The following is a 20,560-nucleotide window of genomic DNA, read 5'->3' as shown; positions in this document are numbered from 1 at the left end:
TTCGATTTTTTAAACTATTGATAGAAAAGTAGATACCAAGGAAGAAATTTGAAGATAGAACTAATATTCATGAGTTTAATTTTAAAAAACAAAAACGTTACCAAAAGAAGGTTTAGATTTTTCACTCAATTAGATTTCTTTTCTTAACCTTTTTATTATTTAAAAAAATTATATACATTGATTTTTAAGAAAAAATTATTTTAAATCATAAAATTATTGAAAATATTTTTAAATATAACCAAATATCACGAACTAATAGGTAAATATTTTGGTTTACTTCTTTTTAATAGATTTATTTCTCTAACTTTTTTTTCATTCATTAACTTTTGTTTTGGTGTTGCCTTCTCAAATAATAAATAATAACAATAATATATTGACTCGAGCATTAAAACTCGAATCATTTGCTTGATATATAAATACGTATTATTATCCAAAATTGCAGCACATATTTTGTCTTTAACCTATAATTTGTTCTCTCTAATTATTTTTTTCTTTTTTTCTCAAAGAAAAAAAAAAGGAAAAAGAAAAAAACCTAGAAAACTTTTGGAACGGATTCGAGTTCATCCGGGGTTAGAGCGGTAAGTATCCTCAATGACCAACAATCGTCCGGCATTCAAACTTTCGATCTCCTGAATGTAAGCAAAGATTCAATCACTTTTAATTGTCGGGTCCTATAAGCTTTGTCCATTGATTTGCTTATTTCGATTGTTCCATTGGGCCCAAGGTTGTCATGCTTAGCTCCATCTCCTTTTTGTTAAAGATTTTCGTTCCATTTGTTCTCAGATATCATTGAATTCTTGGTATTGATTATTCAATTTAGCTGGTTAACCCGTTGCCTTCCACACTGCCTCAGTTCTGAAGTACCTTCATAACCGGTAAATAGTTTTGGAAATTTTTATAAATATGCAGTTTGATTTTAATGTGGATGTCAAGTGTCCAAAGATTCTGGCATTGCTTAGTGTAGTAATTGAATTTTATGAGGATTCTGCACTGTATGTTAATGTCACATGGAGCTTGCAGCCAGTCTTTACATTATAATTTCCATTAGAAGAGTAGTGCCAGGTCAGATAATTAGCCTTACTGAGAGGGATCTTTCTGATAATCTCCACGTATCAGTTAGGAATATGTTCTCCATCTTTTGGTTGTCCGATTGAATTAGTGTCAGACTTCCTTTGTTGGAGCCTCTTTTTTTTGGTATGGTCTTGTGTTCTTTCATTGTTTTCAATAAAAACGTGGTTTTTTATTGTATATATAGATATTTTTGGAGTTTGGTTGTCCCATTAACCATTTGGATTTATTAGACTGGAGACAAGTAAGTCCTGGATCTTAGTTAGAGGGGTGATAGGTCTGAATGCCAAGATCCCCAGCATCCAAATTTCCTTTTACACCTTGATGTCGTTCCCTGAACCCATTGTTGTAATATCTTGTTTGGAAGTAGGTTAGATGCCAAGAGGTGTTACTTGGTCATTGTCCTCCACACTAGTTTTCCCAAGTAAGGTTTTGTTGAATCCTTTTATATCCCTGAATTTTGAACCTCCTCTTTCCTTGGGTACAATGAGCCTTTTCCGCTTTGTCCAATGCATTTTTTGGGATTGTTCCCAGGAGTCCCTTAGGCTCCAAAGTCTCGCAAAGGCCTTCATTAAATTAGAACAACATTTATTTGGGAGCTCGAAACAATTCATTGTGGGAGTAGGGATTTATTGAGCAACATATTTTGGAAGGATTTCTTTTCCACTTACAGAGAAGAGTGCCCCCTTCCACCCTTAGATAGATTTCCAGATCTTTTCCTTTACATATTAAAGGTCTTCTCCCAAGGTTTGTCACTGCCAAATACTTTCCAAGGTTAGTCACTAGCTTTGCCCCAACAACCTTTGGAGACAAACCTCTAAATCATCATTAACATTTGGCAACATGACAACATGAATAATGCATACTTTGTAAGGTTCACATGCTCTTTCATAATCATTAAGGATTGAGCAAATGACAAAACTTTCAGGTGTTGAGGCCCTTAAAGAAAATAAGGTTATCATCTATGTGCGCGTGTTACATACAAAAAAAGAATGTGAGACTGAGAGGCCAGACTAGATATAGAAATTTTGCTAATGATTCTCATGTTTGTAACTGCTTGTAGCAGCAATGACAAATCCTCAAAACACAACAGGAAAAGATAGGGTGACAGTGAGCCACCTTTTCGGATTCCTTTGTTCGGATATATACATCCCTTTGGTTTTCCATTAATAAGGATTGAGACTTTGACTAATATGATGCAATCCATTAATCTATCCAACAATCAACAAATCCCATTCGTCTCATTCTTGCATCTCCATCACATTTTCTTGCATGCTTTGGTCATGTATTGGTGCCATCACTCCCTGTCTCCCTTTCTTTTGGTTTCATGCACTCATGAGCTATAATAACATTGTTTGTTATTGCTCTTCCTGGAATGTAAGCATTTGATATAATAGTCTGTGTTTCAATCAATTTGCCAAGACCTTAGTGACAATTTTGTAAGACACGTTACAAAGAATGATTGGCTTGTGATCAGTTGCTATATTTGGATTATTAATCTTGTGGATTAGGGCTATAATCATATGGTTCCAGTTTCCAACACTTTTTTCCCATTCAAAATATCGAGACAAAAATTTTCCCCAATGCTTTTGATGGAAGAGAGTAGGGAGTTGCTAATCTGACCATAGCATAAATGGTTAAGACATTCCTCGACTTCCAAGTGTTGTTTAACTAAAAAAAAAAGAAAGAGATCTGGGAATATTAGGTCCATGCAACCTAGTTGGGACATATAATTAATGGCCATTTTGTTCTCATTTTGACAAAAAATGGAGACTAACTTTCCATTCATTTCCTCAGTCTCGAATCATATGCCCTATTACTTTCTCAATGTCATTTGCAAAAAGGTTAGAGGATTTGAAAGTAGATTGAACGTGAGATGAAAGTATTTTCAATTCCAATGTCATCCTTATTGCCAAGTGCTTGTCTCATTGAAGGTTCCCATCATCTCATTTTTCTTTCGTTGCATATTAGCTTTAATATGAAACCATTTCCATTTTCACAGGATTGCTAGTTCCGACCAATCTTTTCTTTCTCAAGTAGAGTATCCAATTGTTATCCAATAGAATGGATATGCTAAAAATATAATGAAGGATAGATTTTATTAGTGGTCTTTAGTTGATCCTTTTTAGGACAGAATTTCCTTAATCCTGTTTTTGTTGAATATTAGTGGTCTTTAGTTGATCCTTGCACATAAAACAAGGTTTTTAAAGTTGTCACAACCTTCCGGTATTTATGCCTTCTAATACATGATCTCTCATAAATTTTATATTTTATTTTGGTCCCTAGTGGAGGACCCCACGGGTGTGACTTTTCTCTATAATATGTAGGTAAAATAATAACATCATATATTGAAATTTTGTCCCTTGTAAATTTTCATTTTTCATTGCTTTCACTCATCGAATTCAACATTGATAAATTTATATGATATTTTACCGTATTAGGTATCAAGAAACTCGTAGAAGAATATTTTATATAATAGATAGATGACCAAAATTCAAACCTACAAACCTCTTGGGCGCTGGGTTTGTAACTTGATCCTTTGCTAGATTAGGTTTTATCATATCAAAATGTTCTCAATATGATGGACCCCAAGTCACCAAAGTGTATGTGCATAAGAGAAAAGGAAGTTAGGGGGCCCGAGGGATACAGTAGGTGAGGAATGTGATTATGCAATTGGGTGGGCGTGCATGTGGTTATTCTGTGGGACCCCTTTTTTTCATTTTTGTCTCAATGATAGGTGTTGTTTTTATTTTTTAAAAAAAGAGAAATAAAGAGTGGGAGAGAGAGAAGTGCATCCTTTTGCATTGGCTGAATTGTAGCTCTTGTCGAGCATTATGGAGAGCGGGGATCCCTTGAAACTCCCTTATGTTGTTAAAATAGTCCACGTAATTTGAGCTCTACTATGATACTCTCACTTTTAAACTTGCATATAATTTCAAAATGAATGGAGCAGACACCACCCATGGAGCCTTTTTGATGAGATTATCGGTTGTGTCAATGCTACTATGGCTAACCTCCCACAGAAAGAACCGAATCTTCTTAGGGATAGGACCCCTCCAAATATTAGCATCAAGGATAGCATTTTTTTTTGTGAATTTGCTTAATCATTTTGGAAGATAATTTTAACTTCTTTCAAATACCAAGTGGTTTTCCCAAATGACCCGCTTACCCTATTGAATATGTTTCTTATTGGTCATCCTTTCAAGAAAGAGAAGGTGATTATGTGGGACTTCTTCATCAAAGGCTTTTTTTAGCTTATTTGGAATGAACATAATCATCGTAATTTTTAAGATAGAGAAACAGAATTCACACAGTTCATTGATCATCTTTTGTACACTTCTCTTTCTTGATGTAAATTTACCCTCTTTTTTTGTGATTACAAACTTACTTCCCTTATAGCACAAAGGAATAGCATCATGTAATCTCTTATGGCACGTTTACCCTTTTATAATTTCATATTATCAATATGATTGAAAGTTTCTCATAAAAAAGTGCTATTCAGTAAGTAGACAGTTAATATGAAATAACAGAGAATAAAAATGATGCTGTTGTGATTTGTGTTTGCCTTCTGTGCTAATGCTATATAAGTCATTTAGACCAAAAACTTAATTGGTGAACTTGAAGGGATCCCAATATACTTTCAAAAGTTAGAAGCAATGAACTTCTCCACAAGTCAGAATACGGCATTTTAGATTATGCATAAGGTAGTATACTTGATGTTTGATACTTCGTTCTGTTTTAGAAAATTCCAACTTTGATGATTAACCTTGAATAGGCACGCAAGACAAGTTTGAATTTTATTTAGAATGTAGTCTATTGACATGATTAACTTTTTATTTTTCCTCCACTATTGAAAAAATCTGTCCTCAAATTGAAGTTTATGTAATGGCATTGTAGGTCATGGCCGAGAAGAAAATTATAGCTATTTGTCAATCAGGCGGTGAATTTGAGACTGGTAGAGATGGTATGCTTTCTTACCATGGAGGAGATGCTCATGCTATTGACGTGGATGATAAAATGAAGTTTAATGAGTTCAAGGTGGAAATAGCAGAAATGTTTAATTGTGATGTGGACACTGTATCAATTAAATACTTTCTCCCTGGCAACAGGAAGACTCTCATTACACTCTCCAATGACAAGGATCTAAAGCGTATGTTAAAGTTTCATGGAGATTCTACCACTGTTGATATTTTCGTAATCATGGAAGAAGTTATGGCTCCCAACATCTCAAATTTGCCTGCCAGTAGGTAGTTTACATGATGTCTGAGCTTTTTTATTTTTAATATTCGTTTTTTGTTTGTTTCCCTTGTCTGATAATTAAAGAGTTGAGACTGTTTCAGCTGCTGGAGTTTGTGCTAAGCATGAAAGTGTTGTCATTCTGTATTTCCTAGGTCAAGCAGAACGACCTTGTCAGAAACAGTGGTACCAGTTGATGGTACCCCGCTAACTGTTGTCCATGGTGTAGGGGATGATAATATTGAGTCCGATATCCCACTTGATGGTGCACTCGATGTTGTGGATGACACAAACCCTTTAGTTACCCACATTGATATAGCAGGTGACATCACACCAATTCTTCCTCTTCTTGGTTCAAGTGATGATAAGAATGGCAAAGGTGTACAGCAGTGGCAGAATACCATTACTGGGGTGGGTCAAAGGTTTAGCAGTGTTCATGAGTTTCGGGAATCACTTCGTAAATATGCCATTGCACATCAATTTGCATTCAGGTACAAGAAAAATGATAGTCATCGGGTGACTGTTAAATGCAAGGCTGAAGGTTGCCCTTGGAGAATTCATGCATCGAGATTGTCAACCACTCAATTAATATGTATTAAGAAGATGAATCCAACTCATACATGTGAAGGAGCAGTTACGACTACAGGCCACCAGGCTACAAGGAGTTGGGTGGCAAGTATTGTTAAGGAGAAGTTAAAAGTTTTCCCAAATTACAAACCAAAAGATATCGTCCATGACATCAAACAGGAATATGGAATACAATTAAACTACTTTCAGGCCTGGCGTGGGAAAGAAATAGCAAAGGAGCAGCTTCAGGGTTCATATAAAGAAGCATATAATCAGTTACCTTTTTTGTGTGAAAAAATAATGGAGACAAATCCTCGTAGTCTTGCCACCTGCGACACTAAAGAAGACTCGAGTTTTCACCGTCTCTTTGTCTCGTTCCGTGCTTCTTTAAGTGGTTTCCAACAGGGTTGCCGTCCTCTTATTTTCCTTGATAGCATTGCTTTAAAGTCAAAATATCAAGGAACATTATTGGCTGCTACAGCTGCAGATGGAGATGATGGTTTTTTTCCTGTTGCTTTTTCCGTAGTAGATACAGAAAGTGATGATAATTGGGGCTGGTTTCTTTTACAATTAAAATCAGCGTTGTCAACGTCTTGTCCTATAACGTTTGTGGCAGATAGACAGAAGGGTTTAACTGTTTCAATTGCTAGTATATTCAAGGGCTCGTTTCATGGTTATTGCCTTAGATACTTGACAGAACAACTTATTAGAGACTTGAAAGGACAATTTTCTCATGAGGTGAAGCGGCTCATAGTTGAGGACTTCTATGCTGCTGCTTATGCACCTAAACCGGAAAATTTTCAGAGGTGCGTCGAAAGCATTAAAAGCATATCACTGGAGGCTTACAATTGGATCCTACAAAGTGAACCTCAGAATTGGGCAAATGCATTCTTTGAGGGTGCTAGGTATAACCACATGACATCAAACTTTGGAGAGATGTTCTACAGCTGGGTATCAGAAGCACATGAATTGCCCATCACGCAGATGGTTGATGTGATTAGGGTTAAGATAATGGAATTGATCTATACACGGCGGGCAGGTTCTGACCAATGGCTGACAAGGCTTACCCCATCCATGGAGGAAAAGTTGGAAAAGGAAGGCCATAAGGTTCACAACCTTCAAGTGCTAATATCGGCGGGTAGCACATTTGAAGTTCGAGGTGACTCAATTGAAGTTGTTGATATTGATCACTGGGATTGTACGTGTAAAGGATGGCAACTTACTGGATTGCCATGTAGTCATGCAATTGCAGTCCTTGGCTGTCTTGGCCGAAGCCCTTATGATTTTTGCTCCCGATATTTCACAACTGAAAGCTACAGACTCACATATTCAGAGTCGGTGCATCCTGTTCCCCAAGTTGACTTACCTATACATAAAGGTTCTCTACAGGCCTCAGTTACTGTAACTCCTCCTCCTACACGTCGTCCACCTGGTCGACCTACATCAAAGCGATATGGATCCCCAGAGGTGATGAAACGTCAACTCCAATGCAGCAGATGCAAGGGGCTCGGGCACAACAAGTCAACCTGCAAACAATTACTGCAGAGTGTTTGATTTTGTAAGAACAACTTTCTTGTATATACTTTAAAAGTCTTTATATATAAAATAATTTTCATGATCGTATTTGGATTCGGGCATGAATGCATCAGTTAATAAATAATGTATGATTAGTCGAAGTGCAAATAAGCTGAACCAAACATTCATGAATATAAAAGTAGTAGTAGTAATAATAAATAATAATAATAATAATAATACACAATGGGCATGATTTGTGCAACTTACTAATAATGTAACCACGATTCCTTTTCTTGGTAGAATTGGTTTCTGCATTCTGGTTTCTTGTAATTTCGTACTGGTGCATCCATATCATTGTGGACTTTGAAAATTTGATAATTTTCACTTTTTCTTGTTCCAAGTCATGACATTTAGATTCTTCATTTCATTCAATTCTATGGGGTCAACTTCTTGTAATCTGCATTATTGATTGACAACTTTCATTTTTAGTCTTCAATTGGAGAGCTATCATGTATGGTTAAATTGGTTCGGAGTTTTTCCTCCGTTATGTCGTCAACCAATGAGGTTGAATTGCAAATTTGGTCCCTATGGTTTTGAGAAAGTTATAAGTTAGTTTTATGGTTTATAATTAGAATTTAATCTCTACGGTTTGATAAAATCTTAAAAAATAGTCCCTATTCCTTTTGGTTTTAAAAGTTAGAATTTAGTCTTTATAGTTTGATAAAATCTTCATAAATAACCCCTCTAAGGACCAAATTTATAATTTAACCAATCGTTAATCTTGACACAATTGCATTATTTATTTGTAAGTTGAGCTTTCGTCAACCTGTTTAGTTGACTAACTGAATACAAGGCTCTTTTTGTTATTCTTCTCTAATAGGATTGTGAAAGACGAAGGGCCATCCAAGAGCTCCATTGTATAAAGGACTATGCTGAACCATATACTTTTACCTCTTCTTATTTGCTTCCGTTGACTGATTAGTGGAACCAGTCACCAGATGTCGTAAATGGTAGTCTCTTTCTCTCTCTCTCACAGTTGATTTTTCCCTTTTAGCTGTGTTGCTAACTTATGCTACAGCAATAACAATAATTTTAGGAAACTAATGAAAATAGCAGGTTGTTTAACTGGCCTTACTGAATGTGAAGTGTAGACATGAAGCAAATATGTTGCATTTATTATTTTTCTTTCTTTCTTTTTGGCTAATCAAATATGTTGCAATTTGTTGTCATCATCTGATCTCCAGTATACATTTTCTCATCATCTGATCTCTCCAGTATGTGTATCTCTGTCTTCCTCTCCAACCAGAACGAGGGAGTAGATTTTTTTTTTAAACAATATGTAGGATGGAGAAATCGAATATCTAACTTTGAACCTGATAATACAAGTACTAGTTGAGTTAAATTCATCTTAGGCATATTTTAGAGGAAATTGTTCACTCAGAAAGTTAATACTCTCGAAACTCATTCAAACTAGCTCATATTTGTAGATATTGTTGTTATAATGGCTTCCTAGACTGATGTATTGAATATTGGCAGAGTTGTCCAATTTTCCCGCAGAGATGGTATAAACAAGTCAGGCTGGGGAAATATATATACATATATATATATATTTCATCTTAATTTAAAGATTTCAAGTTATGGAATTATGAACTTGTTAAGATTTGTTTTCGCGTTTAGAGGGAAATGTTGCAATTTGATGGATAGTATTGTTTTTTTTTAAAAAAAAAAAATAAAATTAATGAGAGTTTTCATTAAGAAGTTACGTGATAATTTTTCAGGGATTTGAGAGAAATCATTTTATTTAGTTGATTTTAAATGAAATCAAAATGTAAATAATAGGCGGTCTAAATTAGCTATAGTTTTAGTTGATGTAGTTTCCAAAGTTTAGGAAATTCTTTTTTCCCCAAAATTTTAACGTAGCCATAGTTTTTATTTTAGTTTTTCGTTCTGAAAAAAAAAAAAAAAAAACTATTAAAAGAGATATGCGTTGCGTAAAGACAATCTCAGCAAGTCACAAGCATGTTTAAATTAATCCAATCACAAATTTACCAAGAATGAACAATTTAATTAAGAAACTACATTGATGCATCTAAGCATAATTTTCAATTGATTAAGGTATTATACACTCACCAACAGTTAAGATGTTAAAAAATATGCTTAAATTTTGTTATATATATATTTTTAAAAAAATTCAAGTACCATAATTATAAACCTTGAGATGTTTATATTTGGACATTAAAAAAAGGGCCTTTTACGCATATAACGCACATGAATAAGTATAATATCACAGTTATCTAAATTTTCCTATTTTTCACATGAATAATTTAGTAGGCGATTGTTTTATACAAAAGTCTTACTCAATTTAATTTTTCAGTTCTTCTTACTGTTTTTTTTTAAATGTAATAGTATTTTTTTTTGAATAGATAATATTATTATACAACAACAAGAGGGATCCCACAGTTCGAAATCAAGACACCATAGCAAACAAAACACCTACATAAACAACGCACAGCCCATAAATAGAGACACGGACAAACCAACCATAAGCAAAAAGTAAACATAATAAGAAAAAACCTCAATCCAGAGACAATCCAAGTACCATAGTAACCAGGAGGAAGCAAAAGACAACAAACAACAAACAAGCTAGAAAAGACCATGAAGATCAATCCACCTAGAGACAGCACGCACATGGACCATAGAGACAATAAGCTGTAACAAAGAAGATGCCAATCTCAAATGCCCGCCATACAATCGACGATTCCTCTCTTGCCAAATTTAATAAATTGACGCACACCAGAAGGCTCGAAGTAACTTACTCCGAACACGCTTACCTGACCCCATCCGACACACCCAGCTAAACTCCACATCCTACCCAACAACCCGATGAGACGAACCCAACAGACACAACGCACCCTCTAAAACCTCACTCCCAAACACACAATCGAAAAACAAATGATTTCGGGACTCCACCCCATCGACACAAAGCAGATAAGCAGCACCCACCATTTAATCCCACCTTCTCAACCAATCCTAAGTACCTAATTTATCCTTCACCGCCAGCCAAGCACAGAAGAAATGCCTTGAAATATTACCTTTAGACCAAACTAGATGAGCCCAGGACACTCTAGGACGTCTCAGACGCAAACTCTCCCAAGCACCAGCAATAGTGAACTTGAAGGAGTTAGATAACATGCAACGGAAGAATTCAAAATCAATAAGCACTCTAACTATGCTTAATTTGAGTTTAAAACATGCTACTCATAACAAGTTCACAAGAGGATTTGAGTTACACATTACCTTTGAAGAAAACTCCACGAATTCAGCAAGAAATCCAGAAATTTGAGCTTGAATCTTCAAGTAGACCACCACCAAGATCTTTTCTACTAATCTCAAATGAGGATTGTGTGGTGGAAACACTCAAACTGAGCTAAATTTGGATGAACTTTAGAGAAGGAAGTGGGTTTTCACTGCAGTAGACATTTGGTGTAAAAACACTGCATGGCCCCTTCATTCTCAATATTAAGCTTCAATTTATAAGCTCAGATCATGCATGGAGATGCAGTGTGCATGGAAGCTAGCTTCAGCTTCATCAATTTAATGAAACTCAAGTGGAATTTGGTGATTAAATACTTAATCACCAAATACTTAATCACCATAGCGGATTTTTGGTGTGCATGGAAGCCAGTTCACAAGAGAATTTGGTGATTAAATACTTAATCACCATAGTAGATTTTTCCAAAATTGGAATCCACTAAACCCATTTTAATCATATTTTAATCAATTCGATTAAAATACGATTTTATATTTAAATAAAATATTTTATTTAAATATTTAGTTTTACAAAATTATTTCAAATTAATTAATTTTAAATAAAACTAATTTTAATATTAATTAAACTTTTTAATTAAATTATTAATTTAATATCTTAATATTAGATTAATAAAAACATCAATTCCACTAGTATGATTGAATTTCATATAATTAATATTTAAATTAATTTAAATATTAATTGATTCTCCAATTTCGTTTAATTTCGATAAAATTAAACGTTTCATCTGTATCGTATACAATTAATTGAAACCCTAAATTGAATTTGAACGTTTCAAATTCATAACCCTAATTTCAAATTTCATCCAATAATACTCAATTTATAAATCCAATTTACGAGCTAGTAGAAAGGCTTAATGGACCTACAGATCATGAGCTCCAACGATTTATAATTAATTGGTTAAACTCTTTAAACTGAATTAATTACTATTCGTCAACTATCAAGACATACCATTCAAGCTCGATAGTTGCACTCTCATCACTGTAGATGTATTTCTATCCATTTTAGTCATAATCGGTAAGTCGATCCTTACAGGTTGTTCGTATTTACAGTTGGGTCAAAATTACTGTTTTACCCCTATAAATACATCTTGCTCTTTAAGCTCCCACTGACCCTTTATTGAACAACTGATTCATAATACCACTTATGAATCTCTCACCTATGCAAATCAAAAGATAATCCCGAATAAACAGAAGTTCATAGTTAGCTCAGGATTAAGATTGAGTTACCCTAGGTCATTTTAGTTTGAAATAGTCAGTTTTAACAGTAAACGATCATTATAAAGAAAAATGACTATTTCGAGGTCCAGTTTTATGTAAACTCATTGCGTGGGATGCCCCCACTCACATGTCTCTACATGAATGATCTGTGGATCACATTATTGTATCAGCATACAAAATGGGCCGCATCCAATAGTGTTATCAAGATGAGATACCCAATCTCATCCATATACTTATAGGCCATTTAGGTTATATACTATAACTTGATCCTAATTATGTCACCACATAAAGTTAAAGTATTCATACTATAGCCATGAATTTGTTTACTGGATTTTCATAATAGAATGCAATATCAACAATTTTATTTAATAAAATACTCAATAATATTTTATTGATAAATAGAATGTTTAACACAAAATTTATGAACTGCGAGTTTTAGGACATTCCCAACAAAACTGACCATTACCACTTGGTACCCAAACTCAACAATCCTCCCCACTCACCCTCGGCTCCACGTCCTGATACAAACCCCACAATTCAAGAAGTTCCCAAGAAACCGAAGGCTAAAGCCAACAACCATCAACAGATAAAAATTTGATAGTCTAGCCTCACGACAGCTGGCAACATCATTAATCACACGGTCCCCACACATCTCGACAATGGCCTCTACAGGTCCCACCAAATAAAACATCTCCTTCCTTTACCAATCTGCACCCTGAAAAATGGCTTAAGTCTATCACAACAGCGTAAAATCGCCTTAAACACTAGGACCGCTCCATCTCAGTACGAATCGCCTATAACGAATGACCCCGAAGCACATACTCCCCATCCATGTAACCCACAAGGAACCAGACCGCACCAGCAATAACCATAATAATTTCAAAATAGTTGCCACATTACAGGAAGAAGTATGATGGATACCCAAACCCCCTTTAGCTTTTGACAAATAAATCTCATCCCAAGCAACACGCACACCCCCTACCATCAATTCGCCCTCTCCACAAGTAAGCCCGTAAAATACGATCAACCTCATGGGCAACAGAACCAGGCAACACAAACACACTAGACCAATATACCTAGAAACTCTGCAACACTGATCAAACCAACTGCAAACGACCCGCAAAGGAAAGAAATCTCGTAGCCCAACTTCTAACTCGAGCAGTAATCTTCTGAATCAATGGGCACAATCCATAACCTTCAACCTACCCGACAGCAAAGGAAACCCAAGACAACAAAAAGGCAAGACCCAAGAACAAACCCATATTCCTAACCAACTCTCTAGTCACATCACAAGAAACACCAGTAACAAAAATAGAGCTCTTACCCACATTAGCCATAAACCCACATAACACCGCAAACTGACTCAACACATGATGCATTAAACTCAACGAACCATGATTAGTCGTTCAAAAAATCATGAGGTCATCAGCAAACGACAAGTAAGTCAACCTCACCTTTTCATACCTATGATGAAACACAAAGGAGGGCGAAGGGTTATTCAGCATACGAGATAAGATGTCCATAACCCTTTCCTACCAAGAAAGTACTCTTTAAGAGATCCATTAATCATCACAGAGAAAAAGAGGGATGTAACACAAGCACGAATCCAATTCACAAACTTCAAAGGTGTACCAATGGCCAAAAGAACACCAAACAAAAAGTCCCAATTAACAAAGTCATAGGCCTTCTAAAGGTCCATCTTCAGCACACAACGAGGTTGGCCCCTATTAAGCTGATACCCTCCAACAAGCTCTTGGCACAATAAAATATTTGTTGGATGGTACCAGTACGCAACGGAAGCGACGAGGATCGATAAACACTCTAATTGATTAATTTTGGCAGAAACGAAAACATGCTCAAGTAGAAATTAATGGGTTTCAAGACATATCTTTGAAGAACCTTACACAAGCAGAAACGAAAACATACTCAATCAGAGTCAGTGTTTCCTATAAGGATCAATTCCTCAACACCACACACAAGCATACAGTTTCTCGTTCTTCTAAGATACTTGAAAATGGCCTTGACCGCTATCCAATGATCAAATCCTGGATTGGACTGATATGTACTGACCACTTTTACTGCATGGCATATATCGAGCCTAGTACACAACATAACATACAAAAGGCTACCTGCCGCAGATGCATAAGGAATCCGTCTTATCTTTTCAACCTCTTGAGGTGTCTTAGGACACTGTTCCTTAGAAAGAACAATTCCATGCCTAAAAGGTAATAAACCTTTCTTGAAATTCTACATTGAATACTTGACAAGAATTTTGTTAATATGCGATGCCTGAGATAAGACTAGCGTTTTGTTCTTATGATCCCTTATAATTTAGATCCCTAGAACTTACTGAGTTTCACCCAAATATTTCATTTGGAATTGAACAGCTAACCATTCCTTAATTTTGATCAGAAAACCAATATCATTCTCAATGAGTAGAATATCATCCACATACAACACTAAGTAAGCTACTGAATAGTTAATGATCTTCTTATAAACATAAGGTTCATCAAATTTTTTATTAAAGCCATAGGTTTTGACCTCAACGTTAAACCTCTGTTCCAATATCTAGATGCATGTTTTAATCCATAAATGGATCGATTGAGCTTGCAAATTTTTTTCTTTTGACTTTGTACTATGAATCCTTCTGGTTGAGATTATCTATTCAAGATTACCATTAAAAAAGGCAGTCTTGACGTCTATTTGCCATATCTCATAGTCATAATATGTGACAATAAACACGAGAGTCCGGATAGATTTTATCATAGCAATAGGAGAGAAGGTTTTTCATAGTCCACCTCCTCAATCTGGGTGTAGCCCTTTGCTATTAATCTAGCCTATAAGATTTGCACATTTCCATCTATACCTTTTTTCCTCTTGTAGGTCCACTTGCAACCTATAGGTTTTACCCTATCAGGTTGATCTACAAGTTCCTAAAAAGAATTGGAGTACATAGACTCCATTTTTAGATTCATGGCCTTAATCCATTCATCTTTGTCAACATCTTCCGTTGCCTTCTTGTAAGACAATAGATCCTCAACATCATCATTATTGATGTTTTGGGCTTTTGTTAAACTCACGAAGCAAAACAAGTGGGTTCATAACCCTCCCATTACGTCGAGGCAATCTCAATTCTTGATATTGATTAGTTTAACTAGAAGAACCGACATCAACAACTTTTGTTGATGTACTAGCCTCTTCAACAACTCTTGTTGAAATTTTAGTAGTATTTTCAAAAAAATTTGTTAAAATTATTTTGCTTCGTGATTTCTGGTCCCTCATGTGGTCTTCTTTCAAGAATGTAGCGTTTGTCGATACAAACACTTTATTTCATTTGGATTAAAGAAGTACCCACTTTTTGTTTCTTTGGGGTAGCCTATAAATAGGCATACTTTCGAACGAGGTTTCAACTGTTTGGGATTTGTCATAAGCACATTGGTTGGACATCCCCAAATTCTGAAGTGGCGTAAACTATGTTTATGGCCTCTCCACAACTTCAAAGGTGTTTTAGAAACACTCTTTGATGGAATGTTGTTCAAAATATAAACAACAGTCTCCATTGAAAATCCCCATATCAAGTTAAGAAGTTGAACAACTCATCATAGATCGAACCATATCCAACAAGATTCTATTTCTCCTTTCCGATACACCATTTTGCTGAAGTATATCAGGGACTGAGAGTTGGGACATTATTCCATGTTCTATCATATAGTTATGGAATTTTAAGTCTATGTACTCTTCACCATGATCAAATCGTAGTATTTTTATATTTTTACTTAACAATTTTTTAACTTTAGTTTTATATTTGTTGAACTTTTTAAGTGTTTCAGACTTGTGTTCCATTAGGTATAGATACCCTATCTTAAATAATCATCTATAAAAGAGATAAAATATTCATACCCCCATCTTACATTTACATTCATCGGACCATAGAGATCTAAATGTATAAGTTCCAAGGCCTCTTTGGCTCTATAACTTTTTCCAGTAAAAGATCGTTATCTTATCTTGCCTTTAAGGCATGACTCACATATAGGTAAAGAATTTTCTTTTAAACTATTTAGAAGTCTATTTTTCACCAATCTCTCGATCTTACTGAGATTAATGTGACCTAACCTTAGATTCTAAAGGTGGGCATTTTCTCTAGGAGAAATCCTTGGTCTCTTAGCAGTTGTTGTCGTTCTGAACATTTCAATATTTAGGACAACCTTTGTAACTAACGATCTTAGTACATATAATTTACTTTCTTTTGAAGCAAATCTTATCTCAATTTCGTTTTTTAAAATAAACACTTTACTTCTAGAGAAAGAGAGAGAATAATTTTGTCCAATCAAACAAAAAACAAAGATTAAGTTCCTTTTCATATTAAGAAACTACATATATGTCATCTAATAGCATATATCATTTCTTGTCCAGAAGTAACTTAAGCCTGCCTACGACAACAACTAAAATGGCCTCACAGTACCAACTCGAAGAGTTATCTCCAAATGTCTCGGGGAATTAAATCCCTGATACGAAGAACATACATGATTAGTAGCCCCTAAATCAACTATCCAGTCAGAATCATTATTCTCTACTAAGCACGGCTCCAGGACAAGTAAATCATATTTACTGTCATTGGATCTCTTTCTATTTAGGAGAGCAGTGAGATCAACTTGAACACCCTTATTATGACCTCCAAGTTTTTCCTCCAAGGTCAAGCCTCTTTGATAAACTTCGCTAGAGTTAGCAACTTTTGCCTCCTGTATTTGTCCCTTGACATTCAATACAGACCGGAGTTCAAATAGGGAGCTGACATTACTAGTTTCGTCTATATCAATTCCATCCTACTTGAATTGTAAGAACACTCGCTCAAACAACTCTTGCATTAATTTCATAATATGAAGTGCAGTGACCATGCTCTTAAATCTTTTGGCCAAGGCATTAGGTATGCTCGCCAAATTGTCAACTCGAGCCTCAAGATTGGCCTTCGTCCACCTTTTGTATGCATTAGAAATATTTTGTGTTGCATTAAGTGTTGGAACAAGAGGACATTCCTCAGTCAAGGCGAAGTTAAGGTCGTTAACCATGAATGTGGTTTTAATCGATTCTTTCCAAGGTGTGTAATTGAATTCGGTCAATATGTCAACATTAAGAAGGTTCATTGAAGCGCTAGTCAATTTTGTTGATAGAAAACAAATTACTTATTTTAGAAATTTATGCAAACATTCATTTTAATCCAATTAGTTTAGCAAAAACTAATAATGAACCCAACATTATTCCATTATGCAATGATGCTGCGGTGATTTAGGACAAAAGCCACCAAAGGGTGGTCCATCAACCCTTCCCTGAATTGAGACACTTTCAACCAATCATTACACCATAATAACTCTTATTCCTATAATGATTAGTCACCATTGATTTGGTCAAGAAATCATTAACTTGCTTAACATTTATTGTAAGTGTGACCTTTTATTTTAGACCTTAGAGTTCCGTCCCAATGAACCAATTGAAGGGAAAAACCGATTAGGGTAAAAACTAAAGCGATCCTATCTAGAAACCATTTATGAAGTTTGCCTCTGTTTGACCTAATGAAAAAACCATCCAAAGGGGAATGCTCCCAGGACACTTCAAGACCGTGTAAGAAGGTCTCACGATGTAAACCAATGAAGGAGGTCGTAGGACATGTTGACACATATCCTTCCCCCACTTACTATAAACACTCCCTCCATTTACCTTGATATTGACCAATGCAAACACCATTCAAAGAGGGATGCTTCTAGGGCGCCTTGAAACCAAGTATGAGTCTCAAGATGTGAACTTTTAAAGAGAATGTGAGTGAAAAAATTGACATAACATATATATCTTTTTCCTCCCATTGAGTATTTTACAAAAATGGGTTTATTAACTTAGTAAAAACCGACCTTTATTAACTTAGTAAAAACCGACTAATTAATTTTAACTAAATATTTGTTAATTTGCTCAATATAATGCTTATACTGAATATTTCAACAATATATGACTTCATTTGTTAAACTTTTTAATGAAGTCAATCATTTATTGCATGCTTATAAAATATTTGTCCAATTCACCTTTCATGTCAGTTCCCAGGTAGGGGTGTTCCGTTTTCGTCAGCTTAAATATCTTAGCCTACACAGAACTTTCCGTAGACAAAGTTCTCTTATGAGCAATTATTTTATAAATTTAATCTCTTATTGAAATTCATTTTAATCATATTAAAACAAATTAAAAGATTAACCCATTTCTAATCTTATTAGAAATGTGTTTAACATAAGTCTTGGTGAATTAATTTTAAACCATTTAAAACTAAATTGGACTTATGTTTGGATATAACTCTTTATTATAGATTTTAATTCTAATTTTATTATACTTATAAAAATTATAAAATAATAAAAAATAAAATCTATAATTGCATTCAAAGACATTGATTAAATATAACATTTATATTTATCTAAGTAATGTCATGCTCAATGCAAAATTTATTTTAATTGAAAAATATAACACTTATATCTAACAATTATTAAGCACACATATCCATCATGTCATCATACATTATAACAATTATAACCTAGTATGATGCATGAACATGCTTAATGTACCATACATCTAAAATAATATAACACTATAAGATGCATAAGCGTGCTAATTTCATCATGCATCCAAAAAATATAACACTTACATTTTGACATGATGCATGAACATGTTTATCCAAAGGTGAGATTTTGAATTTAAATGACATACTTTATGCACCATTCAAAAATAATTTAAATCATACATCTCATACATAATTAAATTGAAAAAATAGAAAAGTTGACCAGTTATTAGCATTCCTAGAAAATAAAATAAAATAAAAAACCCTAGATTTTAGAAAATCCTAAAAGAAAACGGAAAAAGACAAAAAATTTGCTTCTGTTCAGCAGCAACGATGGATAAACCAAGGCTCAAAATGACGATCCAACTGTTCAAAATGAGACCTAAGTGTCCTAAACATACTGACCAAATTTCAGTATGATCCAACAGTTAGAACTCCAGTCATCAATAAATTTGTAAGAGCTATCCCTGAAAAACCAAACCGCATTGCATTATTTCTCTTTGTTTTTTCTTGTTTTACCTTCGTTTTCCTTGGTTCTTTTCACAGCAACTTTTTACCAATAAAGACACAGACTTACAGACTCGATTTATAGTAAAAAAAAAAATACCCATAAACACTAGATTTTACATTGATCTTATGAATTAAAATTGTAAATCTAAATGCCAAAAGCCTAAATAGTCAACTCGTAAACCACAATTAAAATCATATACATCTCATGCATATATTTTAAAAGCAACCCACCAAACCAAAAATAAAAATTGCACAAATTTGGCTCTAATACCAATTGAAGGATCGAATCCCAAGTGGATGCATGTGATCGTCTAGCAATTTTGTTTTTAATTTTACATAAACAAAATATAGTATAAAAATAATAACATAATAGATAAATAATCAAGATTAGCATGCATTTGAGAGAAGAAAAGAGGGAAGAGCTAAACCTTACCTTTGTAGATTCCCAAATTCTTCATGATTCCCTCAGCATCTTCTCTGCATCTTCTCCGGAATGTCTCTTCAATGATCAAGGCACAACACTATAAGTAAAACCTTGTTATTCTCTAGGATCCCAAGAATTAGATGTGTGGTCTCCAAGACTTGGAAGAGGAAGAAGAAGTAGTAAAGAAAAGAAGAGAGATTTTGAGAGAAGTAGTAGGAGACTAGGATTTAGAATTCCCAATTCAACCGTGTCACAAACATGGGTCATGAAGACCATGAGGAGGTGACCCCCTTCTCCTAATCTTTCCTATTTCTACTCTAGTTCTAATTTAATTAAATAAGCTTTCTTTAATTAGTTAGTCCAAAAATTAAATAACCATATATATTAAATCCAATTTAATATATATAATTAATTAATAAATAAAACATCACATTTTATTGCTCTCTACTTCTGAAAATTAATTAATTAATTAATTAATTAACCATTAATTAGTCAATTAAACGACTATGTTAAATCATATTTAATATAGAATTAATCAACATATAATTATCACATATCTATATGTATACATCTCTTTAATGTTTGAATGTTATTCAAATATTTTTCTCTCTTAGTTATAGATCAAATCTATAATTGACTATATTATATTAATCTCATTACTATGCAATTGATTTGAATAATTCAAATCATTCTTCTTATATATGCTTTAGTGAGCTAATAAGGGGACCTTATGAACCTACAGATTAGAAGCTCCAATGATATAAGATTAATTAATCAATTTTTATTAACTATCGGTCATTCCACTAAAGACCGATAGCTGCACTAGCATTGTAGATTTATTTGTGTCCACGGATATAACCAATCAACAACGAGTCGACCCTTCACAAATTCCTCATACTATAGCTGGGTCATAATACCATTTTACCCTTATAGTTACATTTAACTTCTTAAATACCACTGATCCCTCTAATGAACAAACAGTTATAGTTCAACTACAAACTAACACCTCTCAAGCCAGTAAGAGGTTGAGACCTCAATGTTCAAGACCCAAAATCAGCTATTAAAAGAGCAATTTATCTATTTTCCCTCAGGTCGGAAAAGAA

The 20,560-nt window shown here is 34.3% G+C and overlaps 1 protein-coding gene across 4 annotated transcripts; it reads left to right on the top strand.

Annotated features, from left to right (window-relative positions):
• The first annotated feature begins 478 nt into the window (after positions 1-478).
• Positions 479-8,618, top strand: LOC120088456. Of its 4 annotated transcripts, XM_039045774.1 has the most exons (6): positions 479-635; positions 784-875; positions 4,966-5,032; positions 5,178-5,315; positions 5,460-7,429; positions 8,267-8,618. In XM_039045774.1, the coding sequence occupies exons 4-5, from the start codon at positions 5,221-5,223 to the stop codon at positions 7,423-7,425; spliced, it is 2,061 nt and encodes a 686-aa protein (XP_038901702.1). In that variant the 5' UTR covers positions 479-635; positions 784-875; positions 4,966-5,032; positions 5,178-5,220; the 3' UTR covers positions 7,426-7,429; positions 8,267-8,618. The 4 variants fall into 4 exon arrangements, with proteins under 4 accessions (XP_038901702.1, XP_038901698.1, XP_038901699.1 ...); XM_039045770.1 differs by having other exon boundaries at positions 4,966-5,315; XM_039045771.1 differs by lacking the exon at positions 784-875 and having other exon boundaries at positions 483-635; positions 4,966-5,315.
• The last annotated feature ends 11,942 nt before the right edge of the window (positions 8,619-20,560 follow it).

Source organism: Benincasa hispida, chromosome 10, assembly GCF_009727055.1.
Source record: "Benincasa hispida cultivar B227 chromosome 10, ASM972705v1, whole genome shotgun sequence".
NCBI classification, from domain to species: Eukaryota; Viridiplantae; Streptophyta; class Magnoliopsida; order Cucurbitales; family Cucurbitaceae; genus Benincasa; species Benincasa hispida.
This window is presented reverse-complemented; position numbering and strand designations above follow the sequence as displayed.

Bases quoted from the DNA above. Each gene is read 5' to 3' on its own strand.
- LOC120088456 (XM_039045770.1), top strand. From the start codon at position 4,969: ATGGCCGAGAAGAAAATTATAGCTATTTGTCAATCAGGCGGTGAATTT. The intron at 5,316-5,459 runs GTAGTTTACATG...TGTATTTCCTAG, and splicing joins TCAAATTTGCCTGCCAGTAG to GTCAAGCAGAACGACCTTGT.